Source organism: Globicephala melas, chromosome 1 (genome assembly GCF_963455315.2).
Source record: "Globicephala melas chromosome 1, mGloMel1.2, whole genome shotgun sequence".
Classification (NCBI taxonomy): domain Eukaryota; kingdom Metazoa; phylum Chordata; class Mammalia; order Artiodactyla; family Delphinidae; genus Globicephala; species Globicephala melas.
Genome location: NC_083314.1, coordinates 173,207,225 through 173,235,034, shown reverse-complemented (window position 1 = coordinate 173,235,034; position 27,810 = coordinate 173,207,225). Strand labels below are relative to the sequence as shown.

The 27,810-nt window shown below is 55.2% G+C and overlaps 1 protein-coding gene across 2 annotated transcripts in view; it reads right to left on the bottom strand.

Moving 5' to 3' along the window:
* Positions 1–27,810, bottom strand: part of CAPZB (capping actin protein of muscle Z-line subunit beta) — a 136,364-nt gene that overhangs the window by 12,353 nt on the left and 96,201 nt on the right. For both annotated transcript variants that reach the window (XM_030876473.3, XM_030876481.2), the window contains exons 4-6: positions 22,672–22,785; positions 6,657–6,798; positions 6,170–6,286 (exon numbers count right to left, since the gene is read on the bottom strand). In XM_030876473.3, coding sequence (XP_030732333.1) covers positions 6,170–6,286; positions 6,657–6,798; positions 22,672–22,785 — 373 coding nt within the window. The remainder of the gene's footprint in view (positions 1–6,169; positions 6,287–6,656; positions 6,799–22,671; positions 22,786–27,810) is intronic.

Here is a 27,810-nt window from a genome sequence, read left to right as displayed (position 1 = left end):
TGGGGCATCTCCACAGCCCAGGTCACAATGAGGTGTGAAATGTAGCTCCAGTACATTTACTGAGAGCGGTAAGAAAGTCAGTGAGAGAGGCTTCCCTGGTGGTGCAGTGGTTAAGAATCCGCCTGCCAATGCAGGGGACACGGGCTCGATCCCTGGTCCAGGAAGATCCCACATGCTGCGGAGCAATGAAGCCCATGTGCCACAACTACTGAGCCTGCGCTCTAGAGCCTGCGAGCCACAGCTACTGAAGCCCGCGTGCCTAGAGCCCGTGCTCCGCAACAAGAGAAGCCACCGCAATGAGAAGCCCGCACACCGCAACGAAGAGTAGTCCCGCTCGCCGCACCTAGAGAAAGCCCACGTGCAGCAACGAAGACCCAACACAGCCAAAAATAAAATTAAAAAAAAAAAAAAAAGGCGGTGAGGGGGCCTTGAGAGAGGAGAAGATGGAGGCAAAGCCTGGGGAGCCAGGAAAAGGGACTCCTGGAGGGAAATTCCGCCAAGCCCAAGCCATGGCCCTTCCCAGGACAGGCACAGGAAGCAGGAAAGTGGGGGAGCCCTGGGCATCGTGCCAGGGAGGGGTGGCCCCGGCCTGTGCAGCTGCGGGGTGGCCAGTATGAGCTGGATGGAAACGGGAGAGCTGGGAGTCCTCGGCCTGGCTGGGCGCTCCTGACCGCTGGCTAGGATGGCTGCCAGGGTCGGGGCCTGGCACTGTGGGCCTGGTGAGATGGCCCCTTCCCTCCTGACACACGTGGGAAGGTGTGAGTGTGCAAGTGAGTGTGGAGCTGCCATTACGCCTGGGTCACAGCAAATACCGCTTACTGGAGGAACTCGAGCGAGGAAGACCCACCTGAGCCCAGCACTCACACCCTGGGGTCACCCCAAGACGTCTCCAACCCGTCCCTCCTCTACTCCTCCTGCCTCTGCCCTTCCTCGTTATTTCCTGCCTTGAGGCTCCTTCACTGACCACCCGGCCACGGGCTGGTCACTGCAGCCACCGCTGGGGCCATCCTTTGAAGTCACAAATCTGATCAGATCAGTTGACTACTTAAAAAATCTTAAAACCCTCCGCACTACCTCTGGTGGTGAAGGCGTCTCATGTGGTCACTTGGGTTCCGGCAAGAGGCACCCAAAATGTGGCGCTGCTGAGCACACTCCAGGGAGGCCTGGCGCCTCCACTGGACTCTGTGGTTCTGGCCCCACTCGCCACAGGGCCTGTTCCTGGGGCCACTGGCCCACTGCTGCTGCCCACGCTGCTCGAGGGGCTGCCAAGGGAATGCTCCTGGGCGCCCGCAGGGCAGTGTCCTGACTGCTCAACGCATTTCTGTGCAAACGCTTACTGAGCATCTCTTAAATGCCAGGCCTACAGATACGGGACAGATTAAGACCAAAAAAATGCAGTGCGGCAGAATGCAGCTTTCTTTTCTTCCAGGCAGACAAATCTGGGTTCACATCCCAGCTCTGCCTGCTACTTAGGTAAGTCACCACAGCAAATTACTTAATAGCCTGAACCTCAGTTTGCTCACCTGCTAAATGGGAGCGATCACTATGCTGTTGACAACCCAATCAACAGAGACAGCCCACATTACCACACGTGTTCACTCTGGATCGCTGATCTGCTAAGCTTTCCTGGAACCCCTTCGCCTCCCATCCAAGAGAACAAGAGATGTTTTCCCAAGGCTCATCTGGGACAAACAGCTAAACCCGCAACCCTCATTCCCCCTGTATGCGCAGAAGCTACACATCATTAACTTAGATTTGTCACCCTCATTGCTTCCCTGCCCCTCCTTTTGCAGTTACTTACTTTGGAAACCAGCCCCAGATTTAATGCACCTCAGATGAGTTATGCGACCGGCCACGAGGATGATGACAGAAGCATCAATTTCCTCATGAAAGCCCAAGAGCACAGGCGATCCCAACAGGCCCGCGGCCCGCGCGCTGCGCTGAGGACGGCCGCTCCACAGGCCCGCGTTTGGCTTGGCAGCGGGCGCTGCTCACAGCAAGCCCAGACCCTGGCCGTGGGCTGGCAGCTCTGATCTAAACTCTTTGGAAGGCTGAGGATTAAATATTTGTCCAGGTCACTGTAAACTGGGTGGAATTATAAACAGTTCGGAGCGGTAAGTGATGCAGGAAACAGTTTCCGGATACGGGTTTAGGACTTTCCACCACTCCCCAGGTGGCAGGGTGTCGGGGAGGACGGCTGCGAGGGAGCCAGCTGCCTGGGGTCCGGCGGCCCCTCCCTGGTCAGTGGTTCCTGGAAGACGAGGGCCCATTTCCATGCAAAAGGATGGTCTCTGCCCAGTGAGCACTAGCCTCTGGGACGGTGTGGGGACAGCTCTGCCCAGAGGCCAGAGAAGGGGACCCCCGAGATCCCCTGCGGCTCCAGGCCCCGTGACACGGCAGAGGTGGTGCAGGTTCTGCACGGAGAGTGTGAGGCTCCGACACGCGGCCCAGGCACCTGCCTTGCACTTCTACTGTTCAAGTGCACGGAGATGCTTCTGTGACTGCACTTAAAAGAGCTACTAAAAAATTAATGGTTATGAAAAGCGTAATTATTATCTTACTGAAAAAGCCATTTTGATATTAAAAGGAACCCTCATGCAGTCAGGCACTCCCAGGATGAGGATGGCAACGGTCACCTCTGCCAAGGAAGGCTCCCTCCTGAGGCCCTTCTGAGGATGCTGCACTGCAGCCAGCACCGGCTTCTCTGAGGCCAAGTCTCACAGGAGACTCAGGCCAAGCCACCTGTCTGTGCTTCCTCTTCCTGTCACACGAAGACACCACTGCCCTGCACCAGCACAGGGTTAAGGCCTTCCCTTGGGGTGGGGCTGTTAAAAGTCCTAAACAGGACTCTTAAACGAGGGGCTTCAACCTGCTCAGAAGCTTCAAGCAGCATGTGAAGCAGAAGTGAAGACAAGTCTGCTCCAGGGGAGGCGGCACCTTCCAGTCCAAGCTCCCAGCTCACCTCACACACCTGGAAGGGACACCTTGAAGATGGGCTGCTCATGACACCTAAGCCAAAGATGGGCAAGAGAAAGGCACACAGCAGCTGTGATACTGTGATTTATAAGAAATACACAGTTTGGTCATTCGGATGACCAAAATACATTTCTCACGTACATCTGCTCTTTATCCATGGTTCCGGGCTCACAGCTCCCAAACCCTTGGAATTTCCTGGGCGATAAGAGCAATGGGAGCATCTTTTGTTATATTTGGTCTCTTGTCCTCAGTTCCTGAAATCAATCGCTTCAGGGCCATAAAGGTGAAATGGGTGCCTTGTCACTCATAACAAGCCCCTTTCCACCACAACTGGGTTTACGTTAATGAGGTGACTTTTGGAAAGTACCTAAGCATGGGGGCTGGTTGCCAGGGGAACCAACCATAAATAGAGGGGTGGAACTTTTAGTCCTATCTCTATTTCCAGGCAGGGGAGAAGGGCTGGAGGCTGAATCAATCACCGACTGCTAGTGAGTTAATCATCACGCCTATGTAATGAAGTCTCCACAAAACCCCACGGAAGACGGGAATCAGCTTCCAGGCTGGGGAACCAAAATGCTTCCAGGGGCCCCAAAACTCCACGAGAACGAAGCTCCCTTGTTTGAGACCTCGCCCCGTGGATCTCTCCATCTGGCTGTTGATTCGTAACCTTTAAATGTCCCTTGGAATAAATCTGCAAACTAATGAGTAAACGGGTTTCCTGAGTTCTGTGAGCAGCTCTAGCAAATTAATCGAACCCAAGTAGGGGGTCATGGGAACCTCTGATTTGTAGCCAGTAGGCCAGAAGCACAGGGGACAACCTGGACATGCCACTAGCATTGGAAGGTGTGTCTCAGGGGAGGGAGGAGGGCAGGCAGTCTTGTGGGACTGAGCCCTGAACCTGTGGGATCTGATGCTATCTCCGGGTAGAGTGTCAGGCTTGTAGGTGAATTGTAGGACACCCTGCTGGTGTCTGGAGTACTGCTTGCTGGTGGCATGGGGAGTCGCCCCCCAAGATGGAACTAGGTACAAAACCCCAAAGAGTAGCACTCGTCAAGTTTTAATGTGCACATAAATTACCTGGAGAATTTTGTGAACTTTAGATCCTGATTTGGTGGGTCTGGGTAGGGCCCCAAGCTCTCTGCATTTCTGACAAGCTCTTCCGCGGTGCTGACGCTGGTCCCTCCTGGACTAGACTGTGGGCAGGAAGGTTCCCTCCACCTGCAGAGCAGAGGCTCTCAAGAGAGCCCTCCTGCCTGGCCGGGCCGTTCAGGACCAGAGAGGTGGGAAACAGAGCAAAGCAATGCTTCTCGCCATATCAGAGGAGCCTGAAGTGCAGAGACACACTGAGCCCTGAGGGCGAGGAGAGAGACGCCACGGCCAAGCCTGCAGTCACCTGGTCCTGCAGGGCAGGGAGCCGGCTGGGAAACAGCAGGCCGTGTTCAACCACAGGTGGCTCAAATGGCATCTATCTGGAAATGTGAAGCCCTGCTTAGGCGGTGAATCAGAGCTGGACAAGCTCGCCCGGAAGACCAGTGCCCTAGAAAGACGGTTATCAGACTGATGCCTCCCCGCTATGGAAGTCTTTGGTAGCCAGGCTGGAGGGCTCCAAACTTGGCCTTGAACTAAGACGAAGACAGAGTCATCTTAGTTAACGTGCAAGGAAGAAAGCCGGAAGGAACAGCTAACACCTGGATGACCAAAACCGAGATTCGACATTATCTGTCCCTGGCAGAATGGACAAAAACCAAAACGTGAGTTCACATGTAAAACCTCATTTTAAGAAAGATCGACTGCACAAGAACAGAAGGGGAAATCCCTGGACCGTCAACAGCTCGTGGGAAAAGAGGTGGGGTGGGGAGCCAGTGGGGGGCCGTGTAGCCTGCACGCCTGTGCGGTGCCTGCAGAGCGGCGCGCGGCCCATGCTGGATGCCTCTTTTTATGGAGACTGATGTAAAAGGAACGGGCTGTCCCCCAAGGCAGCGAGCTCCCTGGTCCCACCCGAGCAGAGCGGCACAAACTGTCCTGTCAGGTTGGGAGATGACCTCTGAACTCTTCCCACGTCAAGACCCTGTGACTCAAGCAGTCTTTGGACTGCTTTGACCAGACATACCCATTTTTTCTGTATGAGGTGAACGAATATGCTGAGTTTTGAAAAGTGCCCTGCTGGGGTGCATAGTAGAGGATGCCAGTGACTATCATTCCGTTGCACCCCTGCATCCCTGGAGCACTGCTGCGGGGGCCAGAGCTGAGCAGAGAGCAGGTGTGTACCACAGGACACCTGCCTGGGGAGGCCGGTAAGCCCGCTCGGAGGCTTAACAGGCTCTCCCTCTTCTGGGTCCCTGTAGCTTCTTTTTCAGTCCTTTCTCTCCTTTTGGGGACCCTGGCTACTATCCCCCAGCAGCCTGCTGCCAAGCCCCTAGGCTGACCCCCCGGCTGCCGTCACTCCTCACTGCCCACCCCCATCCACAGATCACAGCCATCCGTTCTCGCTGCAGAAAGCACCTCTCCATTGTCCAGTGGCTGCCGGCTGCCCACACCCAGCCCTCTCTCGACTGTGAGAAAGCTGCCTGATTTCACTCTAGGAAATCAACACCCACACCCCTGTTCGTCTCCTCGACCATGGGTAGTCACATGACCCTAGCGTCAGGAAGTGATTCTGTCCGGGACAAGTAACCCGACCCGCCAGTGAGACGTTCCTGGGGTTACACGGCAGACCTGCTCTGCGAGAGAGGCTCTCCCCCAGGATGGCCAGAGGCTGCCAGGAGCCCCCGCATGGAGATCCAGAGTCCTGCCCACATCGTTCGTGTCTCAGACCCGGGCGGGCTGAACGATGTCGGAACGTCACACTTAGGTGAGCTGACTCATTTCCATTTTCACTTAAGTCAGTGAGAGTTTTACTTCCGTCATCTGCAACCAAGAGCCCTAATACATCATCTAAGCCACAACTGAGAAAGTAATCCATTCTAAAATGTTACCAGCGGTAACGCCCTAAACGTCACGGGAGCATCTTAACATAAACACCTTGATCCCAAGTAAAACCTCCTGTGACTGAATGTCGGGAAACACGGACAGGCCTGTGGGGAGATCACGTCAGGCGCAGGGGCTGCCCCAGGACCCTCTGTGGGGCAGCTGCTCACTCATCTCCACACATGGCCAGCCCTGGGGCTGCAGCTGGGGGCACTGACCACTCTACCTGTCTAGTAAGGCTGCCGCCGAGGTTCATGGTGCCAGAGCCGGATTTGTTGGTCTGCAGCCACAGCATCACCGTGGAGGTCAGCTTGTAATGGGCGGTGCGACCGCTGGACTTCTCCTGTAGGAAGAGACAGACATCAGAGCCTTGGGCACAACCCTGAGCTGAGGAGAGCCCGAATGGCCCCTGAATTCAGGTCACTCTAACACGTCCCTTCCTAACACGTCACCATGACATGACCTTACAGAATCCCAAATGGTTTTTAAAGGGGCCGAACCTGCGGTCACTGTATCCAAGTTCTTTGGGGATCTTTTTCATCAATGACTACTGTGATCCTGACTTATCTTTATCCACATGGCTGTGGGCACTTTTAGGAATCAGCAGGGGTTTATACATCACAACATATCCCCATCAAGAAGCACCTGCTAGGGAACAGGCCGCACCGTTTGGGCTGCCAGCTGCAGGCGGGGGGTGGGGGTGGGAGCTGTACCTGCACTTCCACCACGTGGATGGAGTCCCAGCAGCCTTTGATCTTCTTTGATCCATCTCCAGCCTTCTTTATGAGGATCACTCCAGCAAAACCATGATCCAGATCCCAGAGGTAGACAGATGAGACGCCGCCTTCAAAATACCTGCAGGAAGCAGGCCCACGTGTCCATGAGATGTTAAGCCCGTCAAATTACAGATCATCACCCCAGGTCCCAGGGGTGGTCATTTGGCAAAGATTCATCTAAATGTCTCTCTGGGATTAACGACCCTCCCTACGGTGGTTCCCGGGTTGGTTCTTGCATGTGTCCTGCTCATTCGTTGGTCAGGGGAGGGGATGCAGCATCCTTTCGGGTGGGGGGCTCACAGAAAGAACACGGAATTAGGAGTCCAAAAGATGAGTCTGAGTCTGAGCTGCCCTTCCTCTAGCTTTGTGGCCTTTGGCAAACTGACTCCACTTCTCTGGGCTTCACATTCCTTCCAGAAGAAGGATCCAGAACGTGTGTAACATGTAACAGACCCTCAATGGGGGTCATTCCCATTGAGTAATCATTACCGTGAGATACTCCTATCTTTTGGGATGCCTACTTTACAGGCGAAAAACATGAAAAACAGAGCAACAACAGTCCAGACTTGTCCCACTGAGAGCAGACAGAGCTCTGTTCCCCCCGGAACGCTCCAGGGCCTGCACACGCTGGGGCTTCTGTGGGTTTTTCAGAGCAACCTGCTGCAACTGTATAGCCTGAAACGAAGGGCTAAGGTTGGGACCGAGCTTCCTCCGCAAGTCTGAGGCAATACTGAAAAATTCCTAATTCAGATCAAACGCAGGAGGGAAAGAAAAGGCCAGAGGAGCAAAGGAAATCAGGCAAGGATCCCAAATTCAAGGGCACCAAGGCAGCGGCTGTCCGTACAGGTCCGAGGAGCTCAGAAAGCAAAGGCGGACCACCAGCTGACATGGCAGCACCTCAAATTCTGCTGACGACCAACTACAACTCTGGAACGATGGAGTCTCTGGTGGCTAATAGCACACTCTTTACCAGAAAGTCTGTGGCCTCTCTGACCCCATTTAACCCTGCATCAGTGGTGCGGAAGGTGCACTCCGGAACTCTCCAGGAGGCCCGGGGCCGCGGCCTCGGATGTGAGCAGCAGGCAGGCACCGAGACGCACGGGCTGGGGAGTCAGGCAGGCACATGTCCCCATGCCCGCCCCGCCAGTCACCAGTTACGTCACACGCTTATCCGCCCGATGACTACTTATCAAGAGCTACCAGCTACCGGCTCTGCGAACTGGGCCTTAGTTTCTTTATAAAGCAGGGACAGTATTGGGACTTCCCTGGCAGTCCAGCTAAGGTTAAGGCTCCACGTTCCCAACGCGGGGGGCCCGGGTTTGATCCCTGGTCAGGGAACTAGATCCCGCATGCCACGACTAAAAGATCCCACACGCCGCAACTCAAGACCCGGCACAGCCAAATAAATAAATATTAAAAAAACCAAACAAACAGGGATGGTATCTACTTTCTAGGACTGTTGAAAGACAAAAACAATACAGGAAAGTAGATACCTGACCAAAGATTATTATTTTCATAACAAAAACAAGTAATAGAAATAAACATGTATATGAATTACACCTCGATAACGCTGTTACATGATAAAAAATATACATGGTAAATGCTAATATTTAGACAATGTAAGCGATGGGTATTCTAAGAATTCTTTATACTCTTTTTTGGATAATTTTGCTGTAAATCAAACTCTTTCAAACTAAAAAGTTTTCGTACAAAGGCCAGTATGTGATATACACGAGTGTAACTGAGAGACAGACGGAAGAGGTAGTCCCTCTTCATGCTGGCGAGCTGCAGGGCCCCGCGGCTGCTTTGTCTCTGGCTCTGACCCACCGCAGGCCCACTGGGCGTGGCGCATGAGGGCCCACACCTAGGTCTGTTCCCCTCGCGCCCTCCCCGCCAGCATTCCTCAGGGAGACTGTCCCGACTGCTCCATCCCGCGCTACCCATTGCGATTGAGCCCCGGGGCTAGATGTTGGTCAAAAGATTGAGGGACTGAGGTTGAGGGACTGAGGGAAAGGAAAGATCGAGGGATTGAGGACTCTGGCTTCCGACCAGGGCAGCAGAGCGTAGAACCGTGAGGGGAAAGCACGGGAGAATGGAGAGACACACCTGCGGGCCCGAGCTCAGTGCCAGCCCAGGGCAACTCCGGGAACCTGGCCAACGCTGGGCACTCGGGGACCCCACTCGGGAAGGCGCTTTCCCTTGTTCTAGATCTCTCCCCAGACCCCAAGTAGGTAAGTGTTCTGGCGTAGAGCCTGAGGCGCCCCCAACTTCCCTCCACAGGGCCACCCTGACCCGGCCCAGCCCTGCAGAGAGCTGGTCACACGTCGGGCCACCCTGGAACGTGGTCACCTTGGGACCAGACCCCTCACTCAGGTGAGCGGGCGGCATGGGCTCCGGGGTTTTGGTGCCCCCTCCCCGAATTCCCCGGGAAGCAGAGCTGCACTATGGCGGGCGGGAAGGGCAGCCCAGGGCAGACCCGCCAACACCCGTCCTTTCGGTGACAGATGGCTGGGTTCCATCGCATGGTTTTCCCTTTCCGCCTGCTTGTCGGGAGAGCAGCCCCACATCAAAAGGGAAAAAACAACTTTTAAAAATGTGGCTTTTCTTGTGCTGGCAGAAGTGGGCCGCTAATTCCTTCTTTCCTGGAGCGAAGGCGCGAAGCCCAGAGGGCGTGTTCATCCTTCTGCCCCTCGAAGCCCGAGGCCCCCCGCCTCAGGCGCCTTCCAGGCCAGAGTGTTGTTCTTGTCTCTGTGCTGGGACTCGGGGGAGGGCAGGTCAGGCTGCCCTGGGAGGGAACCAGCAGAGGGCCTGGTGGCTTGACAACCCTCCTCGACACCACCTGGCAGCCAGTTCAAAAGCACCAGGTGGCCTGTGGTTGAGCCCTCTCAGTCCCCTCCCTTAGATTTCTGTTTTCTTCCAGAAGAATAAAACAACAGCATTACCGTTTTGCGGGGCGGAACTGGCCATTTCCACTCCAAAGTCCCACCTCAGGGCCCGGCTCCGCTCCGGGCAGCTCCTCCCTGGCATCCTCAGCTTCCCTTGTGGGCCACACTGACCAGGTCCAACGTTACAAAATGTTGGAGACAAAGGAGGTAAAAATGCAAGCTCGACTCTGATGCTCACGTGGGTTACTATTCTTCCCCCAAATTAAAAAAATTATTAGAAGAACATTATTTTAAAAAAAGGAAGTTTACAATTTAGCCCACAACACCATAAATCAGCTTATCCCATAAATCTCATTTTTCCAAATTCCCCTCCGGTCTCTGTCCAGACGCTTACTTTTATGTAACTGTAGGCACAGCAAGGGTACGGGGCTGGGCTCGGCTCTCCTCACTTGGCCGGGATCATGAGCACCCTTCCACGGAGCCACGTGAGCTCCGTAATTGGTTTCATAGCTGGGAGAGTGTCCCGTTGGGTACTCCCCTAACTTACAGGCGATCGGACCTTCAGTAAAGAGACGAGGGCAGCAGCGCCAGAGCGGACCCACATTCCATTCACCTAAAGGGGCCTCTAGGGACGCGCACGGCTGCGAGTCTCAACCCGATGTTCCAGGACAAAGGGACTGGAGGACGCGTGATTAGAAAGGGCCGGCTCAGAATCGCCCAGAAGGCCAGCCTGTGTGGCAGAGTAGCCACGGGGCACTGACAGACCCCGTCCCACGGTTTATGGCCCTGCTCTGCGCGTGAAGCGTTAATTAAAGAGGGACCTCAACAAGTTTTTGGAAATTTATTCTTACCTACTGTACTTTGATCATAATGACATGAAACGGGAAAAAAAATAATTTTTATGTGGTTCACATTTATGAGTTTTTACATAAAGGCTTTTGTGGGTATTTTAAGAATGTGCTAAAATGTTGTCTGAAACCACATAAAGCCATCTGAGGAGTCGCCCGCCAGAACTAACAGCACACACATGGAAGCACTTTAGCTGGCCTTTGTATATTTAATGAGTCAAATAGTATTAATATTGTTTAAATGCTAACATGCTATTTCAATAAGGGGGCTCTGCCATCCCTGGCGACTCGCTCTCGGGCTGCGCACGGCAGCATGAACGAGGCATCAAGAGTGGCCTGGCGCTGCAAGCAGGCGGCTGAGGGGTTCACCCGGCCGGCCTGTGCTCTGCCCCTCCTCCACAGGGCAGGGAGGGAGGACGGTCCCAGGACCACTGCCATGGCCCAGCCGCGCTGGGCACAAAAGGGGAGGCCCAGAGGTCTCTGGTCAAGGGGGCAGCTCGGGGAACATCTTTAAAACGTGGACGCCCAAAGACGAAACCCCTGGGCTTTTATTAGCCCTGGTACCTTCAGGGAGTGAGGGCTGAAATCCACACACACGGTGAGGACGGTGAATGACCTGTTAGCCACAGGGACACAGGGACAGTCTGTGGGGACGCTGCAGAGAAGCCGGCTTGGAAAGTCGAACCAGGCAACAGTGGGGCCTTTCAGAGTTCCAGGAGCATCAGTAGGGGAACCGATAGACCGACCCAGACCAACCCGGGAACGAGAGGAAAACGCTGCTCTGACGTCCACCCAAGAGTGAACTCTTTCAACCAAGCGCCATCGGCTCCACGGTTGGTGGCTTTCAAGAGCTTCCCAGCAGATTAATATTTTTTTAAGGCAAATGGAACTGCAGAGAATTCAGACAGCTGGCATTAAGGAGATGGGGGCACCTGGATTGGCTCCGTTAAGTCCCACTATCTGAAAAACAGCATGTTGACCACAACCAGGTTTCATCAACTTCAAAAGACCAGGTCACCAGGGCACTGCGCTGGATAAGCCAGGAGCCACAGGCAAGCCCCTCAGGTGGGTTGGCTATTGCCCCACACAGCCAATCACACTGAAGCGCCTGGGCGAGTTAGACCCTGAACCTGGATCAGCGAAAAGCCTGGGGTGTCAGTGACTCTCTTTTTCCCAGAGAGCTATGTCGTTTCCCCCTGAAATGCACTCCTCCACTTGACCAAAGTCAGCGTCATGCATACAGATTCTATGACCATAACTCTCCAACCTCAGGACTGCTGGGGAGGAGGAGACAAAAGGGAAAACATAATACTTCATACTCAAAATGACCTACTTCACAAAAGGAAAAAAAAAAAACAAAAAACCCCAAACCTAGTTGGGCTCCTAAAGCTTTATGGAGTGTTTGAGGCTGAGGTGTGCGTGGAGACCAGGATGGAAACTTGTTTCAGGAATCTGGGCTGTAACCAGGCTTGGCCAACGTGGGGCTGCGCATGTAACAGGGAAGCCGGGACTGGAATCGGCTTGGAGGCTGGCCCTCCCTCTTTCCCATCAAATCGCCTCCTGGGAGAATAGCTGGACTTGTGGCTCTGATACAGAGGCCCCAACAGGTAATGAGTCACATGCCATGACCCCCACAAAAGAACCACAGCCAGCACAGATCTGCTGGGAGCAGGGTTCATTCAGACGTGCTCCTTTAGCCGAAAGTGGGCTGGGCAGCCTTCCCGGGACTGGGCAGGAGGCCGGAGCGGACGTGGATCTCTGGCAGCGCGATGACACCTGCGATTCGGAGGACAGGCAGTCACCCCCAAACCCAGACAAGTCGGTGGGGGGTGGGGGGCCAGCACAAGGCCACACCCTTAGGTGCTGGAGCGTGAGCTTCTGCAGCCGGCTTCATTAAACAAAGCCAAGAGGAAGGCAACGGATATGTGTGCGGCACCAATGTGGTTTTCTCATTTGCAAGATGAAAACATTGGACCCGAGGTTCACTGGGGTCTCTCCCAGCTCTGACACTCCAGGATCAGGTGGCCGCATGAGGGCCGGTGTGAGGCAGACTCTGAGCGCCACAGTGCAGATTCCCAACATCTTAAGTTGACCAAAACTTTGCTTACACACCTCCAGTGACAGCCGTTTCCACCATGGTTTTTGGAACGCGTCCCAGAATCTGCCCACGGACACGGGACAGGTATTCTGCAGACACTCCTTCCAGCACACACAGGTGCAACAGTCCCCATAGCAAACATGCCGATCGGCTTAGGCAGGCGCGACTTCAATGCCAGTTGCACTCAGACGTGCACATCTGGACCGTGGCTGCGGCGCTTTACAGCCTCGCTTTACGAGGTTTTTATTTTTTTACTTAAAGAGGAATAATGAAGGCCTCTCTGGAAACAATGGTTCTGCTGCAGGGGCCGCCGAGCTGGCCTGGCACCTGACCACACCGTCCGCACTGCATGCCACCCGTGAGCATCCTCTGCCTCTCGGGCTACCCGTGAACACACTGCCCACCCGGGAGGATGTGGACGGTCAAGGCCTTCTGGAGTTGCCATCACCATCACCCAAGAGCTGCCGTTTTTGAGAACCCATTCTGTGTCAGGGGCTTTGCATACATTATTCTACAGTTAAGATGGTGGAAACCCAGAGAGCGAAAGGAATGCACCCAAGTCACACAGCTGAGAACTGGGGAGCTGGCTGCCCCAGAGCCACGTCCTGTTCTCATGGCCCTGGTTTAGCCTGTGGGGCTGGACTTAGGTAAATTCTCTCTCTCTCTCTCTCTCTCTCTCTCTCTCTCTCTCTCTCTCTCTCACACACACACACACACACGCACACACACACACGCTGCTGTAAACAATGCTGCCTCAAGTGCAGGAGAAAGTCAGGGAAGGAAGGAAGGGGTACACCAAGTGGCCAGGAGTCTGTGCAACACCGAGAACCCTGCACTGGGAGTTCTGGAAGGAGGGCCCTCCACTTCAAGGTGGCAGCAGAGGCCTGCTGGCTGAACGGCTGGAAGACCACCCACCCTCGATACTCGCACGAAGCAGCTTCCCTGGCAGCACAGGGTGCCCGGCAGCACCAGGGAGCACCGCCACCGGAGGAAGCCGGTCCTCGCTTCACCCCAACACGTGCAGCCACATAACCCGAAGCGTGACTGGCTGCCGTGCGGTGACAGAACCCAGGAATCCTGGAGGAACCAGAGTCCTTGATGCTGAGTCGGGGATCATGTTTGTAAATGAGCTTGTCTTCTGCATGCTCCTGTTTTCCATTTAACTTTCTTCCAGCAGATGAAAAGCAGACAGCGCGTGCCAAGGCAAGCAGACCCTGGGCACGGCCTCAGGAGCCTGGCGAAGGGGACCCACGTGGACGCACCATCACTGGCCTCCAGGCTGGGGGGCAAAGAGTGGCCTGTCTGGACCCTGCGTGCACGGGCTCTGGGAACCGCAGGAAACGCCCCTGCTTCAGAGCAGGGCTCAGAGCAGCTGAAACTTACACCACGAGAGCAGGAAGCGACTCGACCCAACTCACCCCAAAGCAGACAGGGCGTCTCTCCACGCGTCTCCCACTCCATCAAAACAGCGCAGCTGAGGCGACCTTGGCTTCCCCCTTAGCTGCCTCCAGCACTCTCACACCGGCCCGACTGGCAGCCGGAGGCCCACAGCAGGCAGGGCGGGTTCCCAGAGGCCCTCCAAATGCATGGAAGATACAAATAATGTAGGTGGAAACCCAAACACACTAATTATGCTGCCGACAAGCTGAGAGCCAGGCATGACTTCCCCACCTTTACCACGCGGTCCCTGGGGCACAGGATGTGTAGCAAGCGGCACTGTGGCAGGGTCCCTCGGGAGACCTTCAGACCCGGGAGAGGCCCTCCACCTCCGGGCAAGGGGGAAAAGGTTCACGCGGCGGGGGCCACCCAGACCTGTGTGAAGGGGCAGGCAGCCAGGCCAATGGCCAGTCCCGATGGTCCAGGTCTCACCTGCCCCAGAACTTTCCTGAACGATTCCATCACCTCACGCTTACTCTGCTCAGTGCTTCCACCCATCTCCCGGCTGGGTTCTGACTCTGGAGACCAAAGGTAACCGGGCCTGGCTGTTTCTGGTGGTGGGAAACACAGGGTAACCTCAACCCACAGGTGTCGCTCAGCCAGACTAGCGGGGGAGCGGTGAGGACCGAGCAGCCAGAGTAAGAGGAGTCCGAGTCAGGGTCTCGCACCCCAGCCCCCAAACAACTTCTGGAGGGATCTCTCAGGACGCACAGCCAGAGCTGTCCCACGCATCCCGGGACCCTCCAGACCCTGCCCCGGGTGCTGAGGACTACACCCCAGGCCTGTGCTGGACGAGGGCCCGTGCACCTCTCCGCATGGCCCCTGTGCCCTGGCCACACCAGTGAGCCCCTCCCCACCAGGTCACACGGCTGAGCATGGCTCCCCACGACCACCCGAGCTTCCACGATTTGCTAGGAGGACTCACAGGACTCAGAAGAGTCGTGCTCGCAGCCGGGAGTTATTCCAAGGAGACAGGGCACAGCCGCCGAGGGAGGGAACCGGGTCCAGGCTTCCAAGGCTGCCCCCACCCCGCCCCGCGGAGTCACACGAGGTGCGCCTAATTCCCCAGCGACGACGGGCCGGGACGGTGTGTGAAGTGCTGTCCCCGGGGAGCCCCACCCCGCCCCGCCCCGAGCCTCGGTGCCCAGGGCTCTTACTGCTGAGCTCCTCTGCCTGGCACACACCGCAGCTCCAGGCTCCAGCACGGAGGCTGCAGTTCTGCGCAAACCATAGCGTTTGCGCGACAGTTTCCACGTCATGACTGCTCCTATCAGGGAATGGAACAAAACCTCCCAGATCCAAGGTCCCAGATGCCAGCCAGGCCTGCTCTGGTGATGCTCCTCTGCGACAGGGACGCCCGCTCCAGTCACCCCACGGCCCCTCCTCGGCCACTGCTATAGATGCAGCGCCCAGTTTTTGGTCCTTCTCAGCACTTACCAAAGGGTGCGAGTCCTTCGTTCGTTTGTTCACTTCTTCCCCTGTGTACCTCCTCACCCCTGCTGGGCCCAAGGGGCCTGCCTGACCCACCCCCACGGCACCTGCAGTGCTCAGAGCACGGCAGGCTCTCGGGAGGTATCTGTGGCTCCGTGCTAAGTGCTCTCTCCCGTCACCGCGGACGGGAGCTACCTCACTCCATTTCTGCAACAGATTTACTCAAGGTCTTGCTGCGGTCTACGGCAAAGCCCCACCAGGACCCGAAGCCTCCTAACGCGGCCTGCTGCCTCGCCATGTCTGCACCAAAACCACCTCCCAGCCACACAGGTCACTGCTGCAAGGCGAGGATAATTCTGTCACACTTGAAGGTGTGAGTGGACACCATGAGTGCAAGGTGAGCCTTGGGAACAGCGCCTCACTGACTGCCCTCACCCACCCCCACCCCCCACCCCCCAAGATGGGCAGTGGCACCTTGCTGACAGATAAGGAAACAGAGGCCAGAAAGCGGACCACTCGCCCCAAGTCAGTGAGTAAGGGCAGACCAGCGAATCAAGGCCAAGTCTCTTTCAAAGCCCAGGCCCTCCCCCACTCTGCAGCCTGACGCGGACACAGTGACTTCTGCTGGGAGGTGTCTGTGCCTGCTGCCAGGTGTCCCCACCGACCACCAGTTACCTGCTTCCCATACTTCTGCTACCTCCATTTCATCAGAAAGCCTCCCGCTGCCACCTACGATTCCCATCAGGACTGAAACACTGAAACTCTCCAGGCCCAATGCTCACATCCCAGGAAGGGGCAGCCCCGGGGAGCCCAGGGTGAGAGGTCTGAGACGGCAGCTGGGAACATGGAGTTTCAAGGACCCAAGAAACCAAGGCAACAAACTTTCTCTGCACAGGAACACGGATGCCCTGCCTTCGCTGGGCTGGTGTCGCTCAAACGTCACGTGACAGAGGCGCAGAGAAGGGAAGGAAGGAGCGGAAGCAGCCACAACTGTGACCCGGTCCCAGCGGGGGAGAGGAGGCGGGGAGCCGCGGGAAGGCCCATCTGCCAGCGCCCGGCCGCTGCCGGAGAGGCTCGCAGGCTCTGGGGCTGCCACAGGGACGCCAGCCTTGTTTCACTCTGTAAACGTCTTCCAGACAAGAAGGGCTGATTAGGAAACCTAATTAAGGCTTTTGAAGATTATCTCAGACCTGAAGCAAAAGAAGAACACAAAATGCCTTCCCGCCCCGCTCCCCCACCCCCTAGACTCTGGCCTTCGTTAAGCTTTGATTTCAATCAATTGCACACCCACTAAAATTAACTTATAAGGCCAATAAATTGCAACCGCATGTTTGAAGGTATTATCTGCTGCAAGCCAAGAGCCAAGGACCGCAGAGCGCGGGGCAAGATGCCTGGCACAGATGGGAGCAATCATCTCTGAAAGAAAGCAGTGCCAGCCCCTTCGGTCAGAACATCTGGTCTCAACAGAACCTGGGCCGACAGAGGACCCAGGGTGAAAGCCAGAGTGGGGAAGGTTTCCCATCTTCTCTGGGAACCTGAAAACGCAAAGCACTGATCGTGGGGTTCGTAGCAGCCAACTGGTGGCTCACACCACAAATAAGATGTTTCTCTGGCAGCTGCAAGTGCTGACCCTCTACTAAGTCTCTCCCAAGAAAGATGGCTCACTTAGGTCACGTGATGAGGTTCTGTGACCGACGAGCTACCCCAGGCTTAAGGCCTGAGAAGGCAGAGACAACTCTGCCAAGACAGCAGTGACCCTGTGAGCCAGCCACCCGAGAGGAGGCCCTTTCTACGACCTCTCCCTCTTCCCCAGGGGCTAACTGAGCCAGCCCATGAATTAGAGTCAGGAAACCATCCTGGGGCTTGGCAGAGAATGAGAGTAGCCTGGATGTCGGCGACCAAGGTGGGAGGGCTTGCGGGGAGAGAAGTGATGACGTTCCAGATGACTGGAGAGTTGATCAGGACTTCCCCCAGCGCCAGCACTCCAGCAAAACCTGCCTGTCATCTCCTGAGCATTTTCGGCAAATGGACTATTTTAAATCTAAGATCAGAGCCGTGCTATCAATGGTTGCTTAACAGTTATTTTCTTGGGGAAAAGTTACCACCACAATCCCTTTCTGTCACTGGTGACGGCAAAGAAGGAAATCAGTAAATGTTGGAGGGACGGGAGGGTGGGATGGTGAGAACGTGGCAGGGACCTGGGAGGAGCAGGGGGGAAGCCAGAACTGGGGGGCTTCAAAGGAATCATGCAGAACACACAGCTCACCTCCCTGGGCCCCTACGCGCCACTGGCCCACCTTGGGAAAGGAGTTGTGCTCCAAACTGCTGGCACTTTTAAGCTATATGGAGAAATGCTGTGCACAGGCAGGAGAGAGGGGGGCCACATCCCCACCGGAGCTGCAAGCCAGAGGGCCTGTTCGTCAGTGTGTCCCTGGCCTGGCCCCTCACTCGGACCACACCAGTTCCACATCCCAATTCCCTACAAAGTCAAAACCTTTACAGCCCCAGGGATCAAAGTCCAGAGCCCGAGGACAGAAGCCAAGGCTTTCCCTCGGGGTGCTGGGGAAGAAGCTTTTCTCTCTCACGGCAGAGAGAAGCCCCCTTCGCCCGGCCTGGATCGCATCTCAGCTGGCTCCACGCTCCCCGAGGTCTCCTTCCACTCATCGTGTTAAGGAGAACATCAGGAGGAAGAAAAAGGTTGACGGGCCAGGACCAGCACAGGAGGAAGCGGAACCAGGAAGCCGTCTTCACTACCGTGGCCGCAGGTTCAGTCTTAAGGCACAGCCAACAGTTGGGGAGGGGGAGAGGTCCACGCCGGAGGAGGACGTGGCAGGAAAGAGCACCTTAGGCCTCTTTGTTTTTTTCTTTTCCTTTTTTCCCTGTGCCACACAGCTTGTGAGATTTTAGTTCCCCAACCAGGGGGTTGAAGCCTGGCCCTCAGCAGTGAGAGCGCAGAGACCTAACCACTGGACTGCCAGGGACTTCTTCCCCATTTTTCTTCTGTCAAACCTGCAGCCCTTCAGAAGCCAACAAATCTCTGTGAGCTGAGCTCAGCGCGGCCTTCCCAGCGTAGGGCGAGGGTCCTTCCTGCCAGGAGTCGCGGAACAAGGAGCCCCCGAAGGCTCCTTACAGCACAGCTGCTCCCGCAACAAGGGGGTTCTAATTCTAAGCCCGAGGGCCAGTCTGGCAGCTTTCAGTCATTTGAGGTGGGGACTGGTCGAGAGGCCGGAGCACAAGCCAAACTCGGTCGTAACTCTGCAATCCAGCAGGGCCCCAGCATTCACACACACTGGGGGGTCAGGAGGAGTTAAAGTCGGGCCTAGTACAGGGGATGGGCCTGCTCAGCCCCCGGGGGGCACAGGCCAAGCCCCACTTTGGAGCAGGGCACCCTGGAGCGGCAGCTGTCCGCATCCAGCCCTCCTAGGAGCGATGGTGTGCCCGTCCTCTCCTGGCGGCGTCCTTCCAATCACCCTCTCTTCCTTCTGGCAGGGCTGGGTCTGCCCGAGGCTCCGGCACCCCTCGGCAAGCCCAGGACATGGGCCATCCTGCCGGCTGCTCAGGCAGCAACTCGGCAACCAGAGCCAGCAGACGTGAGGCAGTGTCGGGGAGCCTCCCCTCAGAGGAACTGCTGCCTGCGTCCACGTGTCCACGTGAAAGGCAGGCAGGTGGAAGAATCCACGGAGGAGCGCTGTGGCTTCCTTCACTGGGTGACAGCAAAGGAGTCTTCCTTCCTGCAGGAAGAGGTCTAGACTGCGGAGGGGCAGGGATGAAGCATAAAGAGGAAGGCATGACCTACTGCCCCTGCCTCCCTTGGAACGATCTGGTCCAGGTCCCTAGAAAACCTGGAGCGACCACTGGCCTGTGCTGCTCAAGGCCTCCGAGCCCCTCGCTCATCTCCGTCTGCTCCAGAACCACAGGGGGAAGAGCTCAGGCTCTGGCCCTGCCCAGGTCACTGACATGGCCACTAACAAGTCACAGGGCACTCTGACGACGGGGACTTCCAGAGGTGAGCAAGGTACTGGGAGGGAGGGGGCAGGGAAGGAGAAAGGGAAAGGAAGGAAAGAAAGAAAAAGGAGACTTGCATTCGTCCTCACGTAAGGCCTCAGGAGAGGGCGTCCTCAGGACACTGATAACACAGGGTGCTTTGAAACTGCTGACTCTGGTTGCCCAATGACAGCTCTAGCCAGCCCGGTGGCCTGAGGTTGCTGAGACAGGGAGAACCGGGCCTCCCCTCACATACAAGGGCATGAAGGGCCTCCTGCCCTCCTCTGTGGGTGCCACCCGCAGGCCTTGTACTCTCTCCTCCCCCACGGAAAAGCACACTGATGCTGCTGGGGACAGACGGCATTCTCTGGGCCAGGATTCCACCTCCACAGACCATCCCAGAACCTCCGGGGCTGGCTTGTCCTGTTAGATCCGCCACTGGGTGGAGGAAGCTGTCCTTTCACCCCCTCCCCAAGCCCCCGCAGCCCCGCTCACCTTTACAGGAGAGTGCAGGCCCATGCACAGCCCCAGAGAAATACGGGTCATTAAGGCTTAACGCCACCTTCAAAGTGGACGCTCGCCCAGGCAGGGAAGCCTTCTCAGGAGGCGGCGCAGAGAGTCAGACCGAGGGTACGAGCCCAGCTCCTGCCGTTTCCTAGCAGATTAACCACTGGAGGACTTCTCTGAGCATCGGTTTCATCGTCTGTTAAATGAGGTAACTCCCACTTACCCTACAGAGTTGCTGTAAGGATTGGGGGATCACAGTGAAGACTTTTTAATGGTGATGGGGAAAGGCTTACGATGTTAGGCCAGTCAAGACCCCACAGAAGGCACACGTCTAAGACTGACCACGTGTCATTATACACGTGAACCAGCGAGACAGGAGGGAGAAAGGAGTCAGAGACGACACCAGCCTCTTCCCTGGGCCTGGGCCCAAACGGCAGCACAGGGCACCAACACGTCTGCATTGCTTTATTCGGGAAATCACAGCCCAAATGTTTAGCCTCTAAGAAATCAGAACCAGCCTCGTGCTGATCCTTGGAGCCGCTGGCACAGGCAGCCCTCTGCCCAGACCACTCCTTTCCGGCCCGGGCGTCACTCTATTGTTCGTCCTCCCACAGTGGACGCACCGCACAGACAGGGACGTGGCCCTCCATATTCAAGGCCAGTGCCCCAGGGCTTGGCAAGCAAACACTCAAACGTCAGTCAGGTAGATGGATAACTGTTGGGCTCTGGAGTTGGATAAGGACGGTTTCATACTGGACCATAACATGCGAAATACGTTACTGGCTGTGTGAAGTTGGGCAAGTGACTTCACCTCCCTAAACCTGTCAACTCATTTGTAAAATGGGGACAATCCTCTTGCACAGGTTGATGTGAAGATCAAATGAGACTGAGAGGCAGTGAACACTGTGCTCGCCCAGCCACTGGCTGGTAACTGCTGTTATTACCACTGCTCTCTTATTATCAATATTATCATGACCCCATGAAGCTGATTCCACTTGGGAATTCTTATTTAGCAGCTGGATAGGCTTCTTGCCAAATGGCCAGGTAAGACCAACTACAAATAAACCAGAGGTGACAGCAACGAGGACATCGCTCAGCATCACTGGAAGAGGAGCTATTCTACCACAGGGCACATTTCTAGACATAAGAACGCTTTAATCAGTGAATTCACTCTAATGGTGAAAATCAATAAGTTGTGGAAACTTCAGGCAAATATGGACTCAAGTCCTAGCTCTTCGCCTCTGTGTCCTGTGGTGAGTCATTTAGCCCCTGGGAACCTCAATCTCCTCATCTGTATATAAAAAAGGGAAAATCATCTCCCCCAGAGGTTCTTGAAAGGATTAAAGATAACGTATATACGATACTGGCACATGACAGACACCCCAGATAAAGCTGGGTCACACAGTGCCGTTCGGGAGCTACCGAAACGTTCAGGGCCATTTGTTCATGGCTTCCTCAGAGCTTCTGCTTGTGTGTTGTGGGTCTTTTTGTCTGTCCGTGTGTCAGACTGAAAAGTGTCACTTTTCCTCCCAGACCAGCTTGTAAAGTAAATTCTTTTTTATATGCGTTACATCAAATCTGCTAAAAACTGGAAAACCACGCCAACTGTCTGCAAGATGGAGACCTGAGACTCCTTGAAGTGTAACAACACCAGCTTTCAGACAGTGGTTTCCGCCGTTCAGATGCTTCGTTTCTCTCATTTCCATTTTCTTGCCTATATCCTAGGTCAGGTCAGGGAGGGCACCCTGTAGACCGAAGGCCAATTCCCACCTACCTCAAGCCTCAAGAAGACGGTTTTACATTTTTAAAGGATAAAATATACATAAAAAAGAAAGAACAAAGAAAAAGGGATAGAGACTGTGTAGCCTGTAAAGCCTAAAATGTTTACTATCTGGCCCTTTGCAGAGTGTATGCCACGCCCTCCCCAAATGACTGAATCTGTACTGAGGTAGCATTGCATGTATTCCAGTGTTGTTACATTTTCAATACAGAACTGAATTAAAAATGAGATTCTACAGATTAAGAAAAAACGCTTCAGAGGATAACCTGCTTTGGAGACTTTCCTTGCAAGGCGGATTAATTAAGTGGTCACCCTTTTTGGTGGTGTGGAGGGACTGGATGGAAGCAGAAAGCAGGTGCAGCGAAAACACTTCCCAAAGTGCAGGCTGAGGCCCCCAAAACTCGGGAGTCAGCAAAATGCTGGCTCAGAGGTGGTTGCCCAAGGCCCACTGTTTAAGGACCTCGACTCCTCCCGCCCTGGTGACTGGTCTGGAAGCAGGTGCCCTGAGCTCCAGGTGAGAACAGAGTCAGGGCAGGCAGTGCAGTGAAAACCAGAGGGGCCTTTGGAGACAGACGGAGCCGGGTTTGATTCCTCACTCTGCCTCTTGCCTTTTGGACAAACACCTTAATCTTTCTGAACTTTGATTTCTTCATCTGGGAAACAGGGACTAAAACAGTGACCACATTTGTGAGGATTTAAGGATTTAAGATGACGTGTATGAGATATCTGGCACTGGGTCTTGCACAAGGGAGGTGCTGTCCCTGAGAGGCACGATGCAGAGCACTGCCCGGGCAAGGTAGCAGCAGCCTCTCACGACTGGCCCGATGACCACGCTCGGGCCCAGCGCCCTGCTGCGGGAGCTCAGAACTTCTACTGTTTAGGCCAGCCAGGTGGCAGGTCTAAGGGAGACGACCTGGCCTCGCGTTTCATCTATGAACTACCTATCGAAAGAGCTGCGTGGCAAAGGGAGTCCGTAACTCACAGGTCTCGGTACTGGTCAAAGGCATTGTTGGCTTCCACCTCCAGCTTCCTCAGCCGAGCAGAAGGCATGGCCCCATCTTCCAAAGGGGGGTCATACTTGTTACTCCACGGTGACCTGGAGGGGAGAAGGAGAAGGAGATCACATGAATCATTCCAGTGAGCCATCGGCCCAAGCCCCAGCTTCTGAAATGTCAGAGGAAAAGCCATTATCCACAGGCCCTGGGCATAGACACGGCTTTCTCAAGGTTTGCAGAGCAACGGCTCAGATTCCATCTGACCTGGGTATGAACCCCAGGCTCCAACTCTCACCAGCTGTGCATTTCCAACAGGTGTCTTGACTTCTCTGAGCCTCCCTTTCCTTATGTGCAAACTGAGGCTACTATTTATCCACAGGGCTGCTTTGAGGAGCACAGGAGAAAAATATTGATACATCAAGTGCCTAAATTAGAGACGGGCATATAGTAAGTGCTCAACAAATGGGACTTCTTTCTCACCCTTTTAAAAATTTTCCTTTGTTCTCACCACTGTTTTGATCAATAGAGGCCCCTCTCTCCTCCCTGGCCTGCTGGCAGCTCTGGAGAAACTCCTACTCCTCAAAGATCTTCTTACACGATTAAGGATTAAGAAGAGAGCTGTCAGTTATGGAAGCAACAAGAGAGCCAGCCCCATGGGGAAAGGCTGACCACACGTAAGAAAACCTGAGGGACAGAGTTCTCCCCGTGAACAGAGGACGGCCTTCCAGCCTCCAAGGGCTGTGCACACAAAGAAGACTGTGAAGTAATGAGAACCAGCCTCACTTTTTCCAGTCCAAAGTCTTGCTGCATTTTTTAAAATGTGTTTTGCCACATCAGGAAAGCATTTAATCACAGAGAGTGCTGGAAGGGGGGTTATAAGGGAAATAGCCACTCATTAATTCCCGCAGGTGGAGTTCACAGAGCTGGGGGTTCAAAGAAAGAGAATTAAAAAGGTGAGGGGTGGGGGGGGGCCTGCCTGGTGGCTCAGTGGTTAAGAATCCGCCTGCCAATGCAGGGGACACGGGTTCGAGCCCTGGTCCGGGAAGATCCCACATGCCGCAGAGCAACTAAGCCCGCTCGCCACAACTACTGAGCCCGCGTGCCACGACTACTGAGCCCGTGTGCCTAGAGTCCGTGCTCTGGAACAAGAGAAGCCGCCGCAATGAGAAGCCCGCGCACCGCAACGAAGAGCAGCCCCCGCTCGCTGCAACTAGAGATAGCCCGCGCGCAGCAACAAAGGCCCAACACGGCCAAAAAAAAACCAAGGTGAGAGGGTAAAAGAAAGGAGGAGAGGACAACATGGAATTCGGGCAAAGTCCTTCACGTTCTGGGGCACAAACACCTTGACACGTCCACGGTAAGAAACCCCGCTGCCTCTCCCGTCTCCCCCCCGACGACACCACTTCACATCACTGAGGACTGAAAAGAACCTTCTGATTTAGGATTGTTGGTAAGGGAAGAAAGGCCTCACTGCCTCCCGAAGCCCAGCTTTACCTAGTTCTGTGCACAAACATCTTTCTTCGTGGTAACTGATGCCTGGCACCTACCTTAGCAGACCATGTCAAGTCAGCTGGGCGACCTCTTCTCCCAGCCACCCTCAGGCAGGGGTCCCAGCTTTCTTGGCTGCTGGTCCACAAACGTAAGCGGGGGAAGAGTTGCTGTGCTTGGTGTCCCAAAAGGGCCTCATGCAGCAGCTGCTCAGGCCACCTCAAAGCAGGAGGTGCTTGGAAACCCTCCTTCGCACACCAGCCCCTGACCTCACTCACCAGTGTCGGGAGAGACTGTGCAGCAATGGGCTGAAACGCTCCCCACTGCCCCGTGACCAGCAGCCAGCTCTTGTGGTCACACTGTGTTGCGCACAGGCCACAGCAAACAAAGGGCTGTTGGACAAGCCAGGACCCCACCTGGCTCGAAAAGGAGGCGAGAAGCCGACGCCGGGCACCCTCTCACGCTCCCCGAGGCCTCTCCCTCCCTGGGCAGGGCTGACACGTCCATCATCGCTGTGTTCACCCCTCACAACAGTGCTGCCCGACAGAACTTTCCCCGACAACAGAAATGTTCTGTATCTGCGCTGTCCCAAACGGTAGCCACTAGCTTCACATGGCTCTGGAGTACTTGTGTGACTGAGGAACCGAATTTTAAATTTTACTGAACTTGAAATCATTTAGACGGTCAACTTTAGAACCTTAGCTCCCAGAGGGAAAGAGTTGCGTCTGTCTTGCTCTCCACTGTCTGCTCAGCACCTGGAACACTGCCTGGTGCTCAACCACATGCTCATGAGAAAAAAAAAGGCAGAGGAATGAGTGAATGATCTCACACCCGACACAAAGCAGAAGTAACCACTGCCCCCGCCTGTCCCCTCACTCCCACACAGATGTCGGTTCCTGCAGCGGTCACATCCCCATCCTTGACAACGAGAGCGCTCCAGGCAGAAGCGTGTGCAGTCTGCCCTCGCACCCCGGCACCCAACACACAGCTGGTGGGCGGAAGCCTTCCGGCGCAGGGTGGGGAGGAAAGGACACGCGGCACCCCTGCAGGTGCTCCTCCAAACCAACAGCACCCCGGCACCCAACACACAGCTCATGGGCGGAAGCCTTCTGGCGCGGGGTGGGGAGGAAAGGACACGCGGCACCCCTGCAGGTGCTCCTCCAAACCAACAGCACCCCGGCACCCAACACACAGCTCATGGGCGGAAGCCTTCTGGCGCGGGGTGGGGAGGAAAGGACACGCGGCACCCCTGCAGGTGCTCCTCCAAACCAACAGAGGTGGGGCAACTTTCTGCTTTCTCTGCTGAGGGACACCTAAGCATTTAAAAAAAAAAAAGAAAGGAAAAAAAAGAAAATCAACGAAGACCTCTTACCAGATCCAGAGACAAAGATGAGGTTGCAGAGTGCTGTCACCACCAGTTTATTTGTAAACTACGCTTGGTACCTCACCTCCACTCACCGAGAGGAGTGCAGAGGAATCTGAGCGGGAGAATCTAAACTCCCCACCTGCCCTGCGGCTCCTCAAGTCCCCAAGACTCTCCTCAGCACACTCTGAGGTCTCTAACTTCCGTTTCCACGGTTACACGGCCATTGCTGTCCTGGGGGCCTGGAAGTCCCACCCCTACTGGCTTTCATTTAAAGGCGACCTGATTAGACATAAGAGCCAATCTCTCTTGAAGACTGGGGGTCTGGAATTTTCAAGACACATCTCTCCCTGCTCACAGATGACAGCGTTTCAAGCCGTTAGTCCTGGAGCCGGGGTAATTGTAGCTGGGGGAAAGATCATAACATTACCCAGAATATCCTGAGTGGAAGGGGCACTCAGAACACATTTTAAGAGCTTAAATGGAGGCCATTTGAAAAAAGACAGATGGACAGGAACGCTTAGATTTCAAAAGTCAGGCCTTTCATTTCCCTCAGAGAATGCTTTTTGTTTCAGCTAACAGGTTTCAAACAGTGCTGCTGGCAAACCGTCACACCATAAGGATCTTATTTAAGCAAACGATCAGACACAGGACAGAAATGTGTGGAGAAACTCAGAAGACCTTGAAGTTTTATACCGAGAAGAGAAAAAAAAGGAAAGCCCTGTGCCCTGACACCCGGGACTCCTCTTCAGCTGAAGACCCCCAGGCCCCCTACGGAGCCCCAGGAATGCAGGTGGGAGCCAGCAGGGCGACCTGGAGGTACCACATCCTGGGAAAGCCTGGCCTGGGCATGGACTGGAAATGATTCCAGCCTTCCACAGGCTGCTGGGCAACAGCTGCCTCACACAGCAAGCCCAAATTTTCAGGTGGAACAAAAATACGACGATGATGTTGAAGAAGCAAGACTCAGCTCCAGGCCCCCCTCTTCCAGGGTGTGTCCCCTGAACCCCATGCCTGGTGAAGCTGCTCATCCTTTGGCCATGGGCTCCCTGGCCTGTCAGCCCACTTAGCACCCTAAGGGACCTCTCCCTTGGTGAACTAGACCTGGCCCTATGCCCACAACCCGGACGGTGGCTGGCGCTCCAAGGCTGAGCCTGATCTGCCTCAGGGCTTGTCTCACCACCTGGGAGCTGGACGCCCACCTCTGCACCTCCATCTCCACACAGACCTCCGGGAACTCAAGACTACCCACAGCCTAGCCGACTCTCCACGTCCACCCGATGGGCATCTGAAGTTTAAAATGCCTCCAATCAGTCCCTCCCAGAGCCTTCCTCACCTGGAGAGTCAGTGACCCCACCTTCCAGCTGCTCATCTGCCCCACCCCCGCACCTGCAAACACTGCTGGCTCTACTGTTTTTTTATTTTGTGGTACGCGGGCCTCTCACCGTTGTGGCCTCTCCCGTTGCGGAGCCTGTGCTCCGGACGCGCAGGCTCAGCGGCCATGGCTCATGGGCCCAGCCGCCCCACGGCATGTGGGATCTTCCCGGACCGGGGCACGAACCTGTGTCCCTTGCATCGGCAGGCTGACTCTCAACCACTGCGCCACCAGGGAAGCCCGCTGGCTCTACTTTTAAAATGTACCTCAAACCCGACTACCTCTCCCCATCTCCAACTCTAGTCTCCAGTCTAGGTTAGACCAAAATACATTCTTTACCTGACCTCCATTTGAAACTAGGAAAGGGATGTGATCACGTGATAGTCGTCTAGTCTTGTTTAAATAGTATGAATTCTTTGTAATTTCCCCCAAGTTCGGTGCTGTTCAGCCCTTCACATGTGTTATTTCTTTCAACCCCCAAGTGCCCCGAGCCAAGCCCTATGGCCCTGGCCTTCAAGGCCTCTGGCCTCACCTCCTACCCCTGCCCACCCCCTTCACTGCTGTCTCCCACTCGGGCCTCCCTGCCAGGCTCAACCCTGACAGATCACCCCACCCAGGGCCTTTAAAGGGGACACTCTTCTCCCAGACCTGCGCGGGACTGAACCTTCTCATCCTTAAGTCTCATTTCACACTTGACCACCAACGCCAGAGCCTTCCCTGTTTACCCCTCCGTCTCTCCCTCCCCTGGTCTTCCATTATTTTCTTTATTTGCTCTTCAACAATATATACTGTTTATGCAGCTGCTTACTCTCTGGATTCCTCACTAGGACACAAGCTCCACAGAAGAGAGACTCAGTGTCTGACACACGAGTGCCTGCTCACAGAAACATGTCACTGAGC